This window comes from Rhamphochromis sp. 'chilingali', assembly GCF_963969265.1.
Source record: "Rhamphochromis sp. 'chilingali' genome assembly, chromosome: 15".
NCBI lineage: Eukaryota > Metazoa > Chordata > Actinopteri > Cichliformes > Cichlidae > Rhamphochromis > Rhamphochromis sp. 'chilingali'.
Window position 1 is genome coordinate 35,967,379 of NC_137942.1, and position 12,006 is coordinate 35,979,384.

At 41.8% G+C, this 12,006-nt stretch overlaps 1 protein-coding gene across 1 annotated transcript in view; it reads right to left on the reverse strand.

The window, feature by feature from the left end:
* Window positions 1-12,006, reverse strand: part of rgs9a (regulator of G protein signaling 9a) — a 37,654-nt gene that overhangs the window by 11,256 nt on the left and 14,392 nt on the right. Inside the window, exons 5-11 of the mRNA XM_080905190.1 lie at window positions 9,543-9,594; window positions 8,500-8,558; window positions 7,909-7,985; window positions 7,601-7,682; window positions 7,426-7,488; window positions 5,251-5,280; window positions 5,056-5,117 (exon numbers count right to left, since the gene is read on the reverse strand). Of these exons, the coding sequence (XP_080761316.1) occupies window positions 5,056-5,117; window positions 5,251-5,280; window positions 7,426-7,488; window positions 7,601-7,682; window positions 7,909-7,985; window positions 8,500-8,558; window positions 9,543-9,594 (425 nt within the window). The remainder of the gene's footprint in view (window positions 1-5,055; window positions 5,118-5,250; window positions 5,281-7,425; window positions 7,489-7,600; window positions 7,683-7,908; window positions 7,986-8,499; window positions 8,559-9,542; window positions 9,595-12,006) is intronic.

Here is a 12,006-nt window from a genome sequence, read left to right on the forward strand (position 1 = left end):
GTTTTCCAGCCGTGCTGATTAGAAACAAGCCACACCCCCTCTCCCTTATCCTGAGAAAAGCCACACAGACAGAATGGAAAGGAGCTGGTAAGGCTCACCACTGGGACCCTCCAAACTGTGACTGAAATACTCCTTCTGGTTTCTGTCTTTATTTCTCCTCATTTCACTCAAAATATTACACAAAGTTACCTACGAGTATTGTTTTTATTAGGAGAAGTAATTGTTATAAGTGTTAGATGCAGTATGGCAAAGCTGCAGTTTTGAAATTTGAACTCGTGTTTCTCTGCAAAGTGCGCTACATGGTATCGACCTGAATTTCCCAGTTGTATCTTGGACTTTTGCAACTGTTCCTTCTAATGATTTTTCAAATGTCTCATAGTGGTGTCGAGTCTCCGTGCATCCATGTAGTGTCCACAGCTGATCTTAGTGAGGGTCTAAGGGGCAGCAGTCCAGGCAGAAGAGCCCAGACCTCTCTCATGGGGGGTCATATGATGGTTGGGGTTTCTCTGTCGTATTATTGTAGGGTTACATTACAACATAAAGCACCCTGAGGAGACTGAATCTCCTCTGTTTCTGCAGGAGGGCACACAGAGAAAGTTGGAAGTTGGAAACCCTTCACCTAGGAGGCACCTGGGTGGCGTTCCAAACAGATGCCTCAACTGACTCCTTTAACAACCCTGGACCCCTGCTGTACTGTATGACCAAGCTTGTCTCCACATCTCTGATGGAGAGCCCAGGAACTCTCTGCAGGAAGTGCATTTCCAGCACTTGTATGTAGTGCTGGGCAATAAAATGATGACAGTGCATTGTTTTATGTTTGTACTTTAACATATTTGTACTGTCAAACACACCATACACTGTTAATTTGAGTTTACTGTATTTTTAATACCTGTAAACCAATAATGTGCCATAATTTTTAGGGGAAATGATGTATTTAATTTCTGTTAGTTGTTAATAATAAATCTTTGAACCTGTTCTTTCAATTAGCATCAAAGCAGATGCCTGCTTAGAATATTGATTTGAAACTATATCTGATATAATCTCATTCTGTTACTGCCTAGAGCCTTAAACTAGGGTAAACTAGATAAACAAGGTCTCACTATGGTACAGGGACCCCAACACCCTTTAATAATGGGCCTGATAACCCATGCTCCCAACACACCTCTTACAGAAAAGGGGCCACAGTCAGTCACATCACAAAACAGTTGTAGACTGGTTGGACAAACCTCATACACCATATCCTAAATATCCTCAAAAGGACAAAGATCTGTTCCACTGGTCCACAACCAGGACATAAGCCATGTTGTTCCTCCTGATCCTGAGGTTAAACTAAAGGGTGAGATCTGCTCTCCAGTATCCTGGCCGCACACCTTCCAAACGAAGTATAAGCTGGAAGACACCTCCGGCACTCCTTCTTAAAAAGCACCAACTACCACCACAGTTCCCAATCCAAAGGCCACGCCCCGTCTGTGTGTGTGCGTGCGTGCGTGTGTGTGTGTGTGTGTGTGTGCGTGTGTGTGTGTGTGCGTGCGTGCGTGCGTGCGTGTGTGTGCGTGCGTGTGTGTGCGTGTGTGTGTGCGTGTGCGTGTGTGCGTGCGTGTGTGTGTGTGCGTGCGTGTGTGTGTGCGTGTGTGTGTGCGTGCGTGTGTGTGTGTGCGCGTGTGTGCGTGCGTGTGTGTGTGTGTGCGTGTGTGTGTGTGCGTGTGTGTGTGTGTGCATGTGTGTGTGCGTGTGCGTGTGCGTGCGTGTGTGTGCGTGCGTGTGTGTGTGTGTGTGCGTGCGTGTGTGTGTGTGTGCGTGTGCGTGCGTGTGTGTGCGTGCGTGCGTGCGTGTGTGTGTGTGTGTGCGTGTGTATGAGAGAGAGAGAAAGGCCCAGGAGACCCAGGCCATCCATAGCAACCGAAGAGAAGTCCCAAGGCCACATATTCTAATGACAACTGCATGCCCACCTAAGCAGAAGGAGAAAGCCCCAGATGGAGCCCTCATGTCCAAAGGGCAAGAGCCCCAGAGAACTAGAGGCAGGGGGCAGCTGACACTACCAGCAAGCTAAGAACAGGGCCCTATGTCGCTAAAAACTGCTTGGTACCTGGAAGCTTTCTTGGCCACTGGGACAAAACCCAATGTGTATCCAGTGTTGGGAAGGTTACTTTTAAAATGTATTCCACTACAGATTCCATTACATTACTCAATGAGAGTAACGTATTCTGAATACTTTGGATTACTTAATATATTATCATGGTTTTTATAACTACATGAATGTACTATTGCTGTGTCATTTATTACTGAAGGTTACTCTCCACACCAACACCAGCTAGATGTTAAAATCTTCATATAAATGAGTAACAGTAGGTGGACATTAGGTAAGGCTGCACTTTTTGCAGCGATCTTGTATAGAAAACTATTCTGCGCGTATATAAAACAGGTCAGCGGTTCCGAACCGTAGTAAAGGGACCTCTGGCTGATACGTCGGGTTCGTGTCGGGCTTGTAGCTGAAAACTAGCTTTACTTTGTTGTGTGGGTCAAGTTTGCTAGCGAGAGACAGAGAGAGGCGTTGAAAGGCTGCTCCAACGAAGCTTATTGTTTCAGAGGAAAACAGGAACACAGCGTACAGTCGAGTCTTAACAGCTTACTTACAGCTGGGCTCGTCAGGCTCTCTGTTTGGCTGCAGTGGTTATTATTATATTTACATGCTTCCAGCTCCCGTTTCTGCTCGGAGACAGCTCCTACTTTTCCTTTTTCTCCCTCCCTCGCTCACAGACACATCACGGGTAATCGCTTTATTTCAACAAAGAAACTGTATTCTGAATACCACCTTTTTAAACGGTAACTGTAATTCAATACAGTTACTCATATTTTGTATTTTAAATACGTTCATGTATTCTATTACTCCCCAACACTGTGTGTAGACAGTGAACTGATGGGTCACATCTATCACTGAGGGTGGAATATCTCCTGATAATCATTCCTCAAGCTGTGTGTTGAGGTCAGTCCAACTATATATGGCCAGTATTGCATGTTCCAAGTACAAATTATAGTTATGTGATAACTGAATATCACATAGCATAGCATCAGACCCCTGCAGCTCCCTTTGGTGGATCTATAGAAGTGCAACCACCAACTGTTCCAGTGCAGACTGGGGCCTCTGCGCTAGTGATGTGCGGATCGATACTGAAATATCGATTCCTTCAATACCAATCATTCATGTTCTAGAATCGATTCTCATATTAAAATATCGATATTTTAGTAATGTAGGGTAAATTTGTAGGTTATCATTAACAGGAACACAGTGGAAAGAAACAATATCATTTGGATTGTCTACATTGGAAGGAACTACTTCCTCTTCTGCCTTTAATAGTCATGTGTGAAATACAGCTCTATGAATGTGTTGCAGCCCCTTGTCATGCGCACTCACAACAATGGCTGAGTGTAAATGGAGTAATGTGTGGACGTATTTTACCTCCACAAACAGCCAAGATGCGGTTTGTGATACATGTGGCAAGACAGTGAGGTGTTCTGGCAACACCATTAACCTCGTCAAACACCTCAGAGTAAATCATATCACAGAATATGATGAGCGTATGTTGAGGTGAACTGAAGACGAGGAGAGGGACAGGTGCTGCCAGGGCGAGACAGACATCTCTCGAGGAGTCCTTTAGTGCTGCAGGCAGGCAACATGCTCAAATGGCACACAACTTCAGTTTTCTGTATGATAATTCTGCATTATTAAGTGATAAGAACAAGTAATCTGAAGTCCTGTAATCATTATGAATCTATAATTTGAGATACAATAAAAGATACAGTTAAAAAAAAGTTTTTGTACAAAGTATCGGTATTGGATCAGTATCGCCGATACCACCTTGAAGTTTACTTGGTATCGGATCGGAAAGCAAATCAGTGGTATCGCACATCACTGCTCTGCGCGGCATTCCCAGCGCACCCTCATTATGTGTTTAGGCATGCCACGTCTGTCCAACATCCTCCCCCGCCACCTTATCCAACTCACCACCAGGTGGTGATCAGTTGACAGCTCAGCCCCTCTCTGTACCCGAGTGTCCAGAACATATGGCCTTAGTTCTGGTGATTCGATTACAAAATTGATCATTGACCTGCGGCCTAGATCATCCTGGTGCCACGTTCACTTATCGAAACTCTTATGTTCGAACATGGTGTTCGTTATGGCCAAACTGTGGTTTGCACAAAAGTCCAGTAACAAAGCACTACTCGGGTTCAGATCCGGGAGGCCGTCCCTCCCAATCACGCCCCTCCAGGTCTCGCTGTCATTGCCCATGTGAGTATTGACATCTCCCAGTAGGAAAACAGAGACCCCAGGTGGAGCTCCGGAGCCCCACCCAGGAATTCCAAGAAGGCTGGGTACTCTAAACCACCACTCGGCGCATAAGTGCAGACGGTGGTCAGGACCCGTTCCTCGACCCGAAGGCAGACGGAACAAACCCTCTCATCCACTGGGAGAAACCTCAACATATAGGCAGCAAGCCGAGGGGATACCAGGATACCCAGTCCATCCCGCCGCCTCTCGCCAGGGGCAACTCCAGAGTCCAGCCCCTCTCCAGGAGACTGGGTTCAGAGCTCAAGCCGTGCATTGAGGTGAGCCTATATCTATACTATATCTAGCTGGTACCTCTCAACCTCATGCACTAACTCAGGTTCCTTCCCCACGAGACAGGTGACATTCCATGTCCCAATTGCCAGTCTTGGTAGCCGGGGATCGGTCCGCCAGGACCTCCACTCCTGGCTGTTGCCCTGCTCACAATGCAACCGACCCCTACGGTGCCTCCTTTTTACGGCCGTGCCCGGCCGGGCCACATGGACTAAGGCCCAGCCACCAGACGCTCGCACTCGGGCACCCTCCAGGGCCAGGCCTGGCTCCAGGGCCTGGCCCCAACAATCAGATGACCCCTATGAGCAAGCACTTTGGTGACAGTGGGAAGGAAAAACTCCCTTTTAACAGGAAGAAACCTCCAGCAGAACCAGGCTCAGGGAGGGGCGGGGCATCTGCAGGGTTAATCTGTGTCTTGGTACCAGAAAGAAACTTACGCTCCCAGGGAGACGCTAGATTTGACCTTGGACCTCATGATAGCTTGTTGATAGAACATGTTCTAGAAAAAACACACACAGAATTGTTATTTGGATTATTTCCATTTCCAAAGTACCTTTGTACCTATGTACAGCTAAAGCTGTGTATTTATGCATGCATACTTTTAATTTTTCAGTAGCAACTCAAAGACTTACCTTGCGTCTATAGATATCAAAAGTGGTTTTCTGAAAGAAAAGAATTATAAAATGAAAAGTTTTCATGGAAGCATTTTTTTTGGTGCAGTAGTACTCGTTATGTGATAAGCTTAACAAGTATGATTAAATACAGAAAGACGTTTTGATGCTAGGGGTCTAGATCTACAGCTCAGGTCTGCTGAAGCAGAAATGGTTCCTCTGGGGTAAATGATTACTTAACTTTGCAAAGCTTTTTGAAAATTGCAGCCAAATATCAATATCAGTGCTTTTCCCCAATGCTAGAATTGAATAAGTTTTCTAAGACAGAGACAGACAACCACAAACTCTAACATTCACACCTATTAACAATTCAGACTCATTATTTCATCAAACATGCCGTTGGCCAAATTGATGCCCAGCAAATTTGGAGGTTTGATACCAGAACCCGCATGGTGTGAGGTAACAGTGGAACCCTGTACCATCAAACCATCCTCAAGGTTCAGCAGATAGCCCATTTCCATCCATCCATTTTATTCCATGTATCTAATTCAGGTCCTCTGGAGTGCTGGAGCCCATCCCAGCTGCCATGGGATGAAAGGCAGAGTACAGCCTGGACAGGTCGCCAGTGTGCTGCAGGGCAGCCAATTTGGTTTTGCTCATTAGTACAATGACCACTTACCACACCACAACACTATAATGTCACACAGTGGGGATATAAAGTCTGGCTACTTAAGCAAAGTTATTTCTGGTTTGCATGTGTCTTTTCTTCATCACCACGGAGTTTGATCCATCGGTTTATTGGTCTCTTTTTTGTAGTTGTCTCGTTACCCTCCTGCTTCTGTGCCCATTACAAGGTTTCACTACTATGAAGCCTTGTTTGGACTTCTGTGAAGTACTCTTGTGTTCTTCATTTACTAAATTCTGGATCTGTGTTCATTTTCTCTCTGAGAACAAAACTGCACTTTGTGTTTGCTCATGTCTTTGTTTAATATTCAGATTTGTTTGATGATCTGACTCATTGAAGTGTGACAAACATGCAAAAAAGACATAAAGATTATGTCTCCACAGGTGGAGAACTTTCTCGACAGTTACCAGCCTTTCTAGGAATGAGCGTGGCAGTAAATCCACCCCAGAAATGACCCTGTGAAAACTTTTTCACCCCACTGTGCAGACACACATAAACCTTTCTGCATTACTCTTTCATGTTCATGTGAGAAAAGAGATCTGTGTTAGAGGAAAACAGAAGAAAGGGAAATGCAATAAGTAAGTGTTCTGAATATCTTCATCCTGTAAAATACAGTATTTCCTTTAATATTTAAAATAAATACAGATATAGAAGGTTGAGCATCCAATCAAAACTCCAACTGAAGCTCTACTGCCATCACAAAATTACCAATGTAAACATGTAAACAGAAACATGTAGCTTTTTGTAAATTTGGAAATATAATTAAAATCTGAAAACTGATGTGGAAATGGGTATTTACAGTATTTAGAGTATTTACAGTATCATGGTATTTAAATGGGTATTTACAGTATTTACAGTATTTACAGTATCATGGTATTTAAATGGTATTTACAGTATTTAGAGTATTTACAGTATCATGGTATTTAAATGGTATTTACAGTATTTAGAGTATTTACAGTATCATGGTATTTAAATGGGTATTTACAGTATTTAGAGTATTTACAGTATCATGGTATTTAAATGGGTATTTACAGTGTTTAGCGTATTTACAGTATCATGGTATTTAAATGGTATTTACAGTGTTTAGCGTATTTACAGTATCATGGTATTTAAATGGCATTTACAGTATTTAGAGTATTTACAGTATCATGGTATTTAAATGGCATTTACAGTATTTAGAGTATTTACAGTATCATGGTATTTAAATGGGTATTTACAGTATTTAGCGTATTTACAGTATCATGGTATTTAAATGGCATTTACAGTATTTAGAGTATTTACAGTATCATGGTATTTAAATGGGTATTTACAGTATTTACAGTATTTACAGTATTTACAGTATTTACAGTATCATGGTATTTAAATGGCATTTACAAACCATTTTTCACTCATACAGTGCTTCATAAGGTTAGACTGCGTCTCCAGAAAAAGGATTTTAAGTTCATGTAATCATGTAACACTGTCGTTGCTCCACACCTGTTTGTGGGTTTCTATGTTTACTGACCTTTCACCTCATCTGTGTTTGGGTCAATGAGCCTCTCTGGACCACAGTCCATGGCACTGTGAGCACAACGCTGGACACACAGAACATCATTCAAGATAGATACAGTCTAAATAATACAATTACAGATCATGATTATAAATGAGATTAAAACATGTAGACAGCACAGAGTTTGAAAGACTGACCGGAGGCCTGTTCACCATCCAGTACGCCCTCTCCTGGCAGTCAAACACCACGCGATCTGGCTTCTTCCTCTCTTTGCCAGCCCTGACACATGTACAAGCAGGTAAGTGGGGTATTAAGAGGAAATCATCTGTGAAAACCTAAAACCAAACAACAGAAGTGCCTACAAGACCCGTCACAGCATCAGGACCAATCACTGTACATTAGTGACCACGCTGCAGCAAACTGCACTTTAAGAAATAGTCTCAAAAACCAGCATCTGTGGTGGCAGCGGGCATTATACATTACGAGCTGTGATAGTGTCACTTACTTATACTGTTCAGCTGCTTGCATCACAATGAAATCCCATTTGTGGTTCAGCCATTCATGGAGGTGATTGTAATGTGCCTGTTTGAAACACAAACACACAGCATGGAGCAGCAAGGTGAAAATCCCTTTTAGTTTAAGAGTTTAATCAGCACGTGCTGACTGCATTCTTGTTATAACCAGGAGATGAAAGAGCCTCTGATCGGTGAGACGCCAGAGAAACAGAAAGGTGAAGAGGAGCATCAAAAAGACAGAAAGAGGGCCCACAGAGTAAAAGGAGCCACTGTGGCACAACCGAGGCAGAAGCTATGGGGCCAGTGACGTTTGAAAAGTTAAATGTCTTGTGAATGAATACTTCATCACCATTTTATTCCTGCTGCTTCAAATAGAAAAACAGTGAAACAAGAAGATCCAAAATTGCACTGTTGGTTTGTGTCAGTATCATTCTGTGACATCAGCCCTCAACTTAAATCTCCCAGCTTAAATCTGAGAAGCCTTATTGAGTTGAAGACCAGTAGACTTAATGTATTCCAGTTAATAATGGAATAATGACTGTGCTACTCATTACACATCTAGAAGCAGACACATTGTCTACCTGTTCATATGGTTCCAACACGCCCTTCTTCCGGATGTTCCGCTTTGCCAGGTAAATGGCTAAAACCACAAAACCAAATAAAAACACAGTCAAAACACAAAAAGTAAATTTTATTCATCAGATTATTAGCTACAATAAACAAAACCAGTCTTTCTATGAACAACATTATTTTCTTTATAATTTACTGGTTTAAATGTGTTTGTTTAATAGAAATCCCGTTAATTTCATAGTTGTTTCTATGTCCTCCAGGTTACTGCTTCATACTGTTGCTATATTAAAGGTATGGAAGCAAAGTGGTTCATTAGCAGCTTTAACTCACATGAATGATTTCAAATGATTCGATCCTACGATGTCATAAAATTAGCCCAGTGTTTCCATGCTGCAGAAAACCACTGTGCGACCGCTGCAGCACAGCTCTGACATGATGTTGGCACACTGACTCAACACAGGCTTGTTTCTCCTGGGCTGCCTTTGTGGACCAGCTCTCAGGTGTTCCACTTCTTATTTGAGGAAATGTTTAACACTGAAAATATTAACGCTGTTTGCCGAGTGCATCGTGGGAGGCTTTTTCTTTGAAAAAGATCAGGCTTTGTTTCTGAGAAGATCAGGCGAGAACGTTTTTACTTATCTTTGTGGGGGAAGAAATTTAAATACAAAACTTTTGTCAATTAATTCAACTTAAATATATTTACCTACAAACAGACAGTCAAGTTTTATTGTTAGTTTAAGTGAGTTGTATCCATTAATACTCCTACCAGTCGTTCTCTGAATTTATTTATTGTTGCACACTTTCTGTAAATCCAATAAACTTAATTTCACTTCTCAAATATCACTCTGTGTGTGTCTCCTATATGATATATTTAACTGACATTTTTTATTGTAACAACCATCGATTTATACAGGAAAATAATGACTATTAACAAGGCTGCCCAAATCTTTGCATCCCACTGTAAATGTTTAATATATGGTGACTGAGGTATGACACCGCCTGCAGGTTCCTGTAGAAACAAAGTGCAGGTAAGTTCATATCACAGGATACCCACCATAATCAGAGTCGTCTGGGACCCATTTCTGTGTTGGCCAGAAGTAAGGAGTCTGAAAACATTGAAAATGAAACCAGTTATATGTCTGCTTTCAATGTTTATTTAAAATGTTTCTGGACATTACTGAAACAACTAAATTACAGCAAACAGTCTAAAGAAAGCTCATGTCCTTCCCTGACCTTTACCTGTACCCACACTCTTTGCTTTGGTTTAATGAATCGTTTGCCAACATAAAACAGCCCACACACACAGACATGGTCAGCACAGAATTATTTTATGTCATAAAAACATAGTGCAAGCAAATCATTTCATTTCACAGGAGTTTATTCTCAGTCGCACAACAATGTGTGTAGAACTCAGGATGGATGAGCACGTGAAGTCATCACACACGTGTCTGCTGAAAAACCAACTGTGGTTTACTTTAATGCTGGAGGCAAGTCTCTGCACCGCTGTCCCATCAGTCTGTTGTAGAAAAGGATGAAACGTTTCAGGACTTAAAAACAAAAACTCATAACGAGAATCAGTCAACACCTTGACAGTCAGTCAAGGTGTCAGTGAGTCCAGTTTCCTTCACCATCAAAGGCTCAGAAACAAACTGTGACAGGAAGAGGTCTGCAGACCCAAAGACACGAGTGAACCAGAGGACAAGTTTCTGAGAGTTAGCAGCTTGTGTGATGGTGGCTCACAGGACATCAGCTTCAAGCAGCTTAATAGTCTCAGTTTCAGCTGTGAAGAGAAAACTTCAAGCTGCAGGTTTGACAGGATGAGTTGCAGCAAGAAAGCCAGACTTCAGAATAGGACAAAGAGGCCTGGCTGGGCCATGAAACACCACCATTGGACTGCTGAAGACTGGAAGAAGGTATTATGGACTCATGGATCAACATTTGAACTCATGCAGGATCTTTGCCGTCAAGTAGGTGAAAGGACGGTTCCACAGTGTGTGGCATCAACTATCAAACATGGAGGGGGAAGTGTGATGGTCTGAGGCTGTTTGCTGGATCCAGGGTCGGTGACTTGTACAGAGTGAGAGGCTCCCTGAACCAAAACAGCTACCACAGCATCCTGCAGCACCATGCAGGACCCTCTGGTATGTGTCTAGTTGGTCAAGGGTTCATCCAAAACATAAATCCAAGCTATGCCAGAACTACCTCAGGAAAAAAGAACAAGATGGTGAGCTTGAAAACATGGAGTGTCCAGCACAGTCTCTTTACTACCTCAATTCTCAAAAGTTCTTGAAAAACTGTTTAAAAACTGACTGGAAAAATTTATAGATAAACATAAACTACTCACCGAGAGTCAGAACGGATTCAGATCAAGCAGATCAACATCATCGGCACTATTAGATTCAATAGAGTACATCACAAACTCCACAGACAAAAAGCAACATGTGGCTGGGTTATTCAGAGACTTGACAAAGGCATTTGACTCTATAGATCCTGATATATTAATAAGAAAACTGGAACATTATGGTGTCAGAGGGGTCGCTTTAGATTGGGTCCGGAGTTATTTAGGTGACAGGAAGCAGTTTGTGAAATTAAATGATGGTTGCTCCTTATGTATGCACATTGCTTGTGGGTCAGTTTTGGGTCCAAAAGTCTTCAACATTAACGACGTCTGTAAAGTGTCCAAAGCATTAAAAGTGGTTCTCTTTGCTGACCAGACAAACATCTTCTGCTCTGGTGATGATCTGCAGAATTTATTGGAGGATATGAAATAAGTAAAGTGAAGTTCTGGCTTGATAAAAACAAATTATCATTAAATTTGAATAAATCTAAACTTATGTTATTTGGAAATAGTAGTTTAAATACAAATGCAAAGATTCAAATAAATGGTGTTGATATTGAAAGAGTCAGTGAAAATAAATTTCTGGGGGTAATAATAGATGAAAAACTTAACTGGAGAGCTCACGTAAGATATATTCATTCCAAAGTATCACGAAGCATTGCAGTACTAAACAAGGCAAAACAGCTATTAGACAAACATCACTTCATATTCTCTACTGTTCACTGGTTTCACCATACTTAAGCTATTGTGCAGAGGCCTGGGGCAATAACTATAAAACCACATTACATTCACGTTTTACTCTTCAAAAAAAAAAGCAATTCGAATCATCCACACTGCAGGTTACAGGAACATACAAACTCACTATTTTTACAGTCGATCTAGTGAAATTCCAAACAGCACAAATTCTATTCAAAGCAAAAAATAAAGAACTGCCAGGAAATATTCAGAGTATGTTTGTTTTGAAAGAAGGAAGTTATAATTTAAGGGGTTTTTGTAACTTCAAAACAGGGAAGGTTCGTACTACAAGAAAAGGCTTTTGTGTTTCTGTTCAAGGAGTGAAACTATGGAACAAACTGAATATGGAATTAAAGCAACGTCCAAACATAAAACTGTTCAAAAAGAGTTATAAAAATATGATCTTCTCCAACTATAAAGAAAAGGAAAATATTTAAATTAAGTG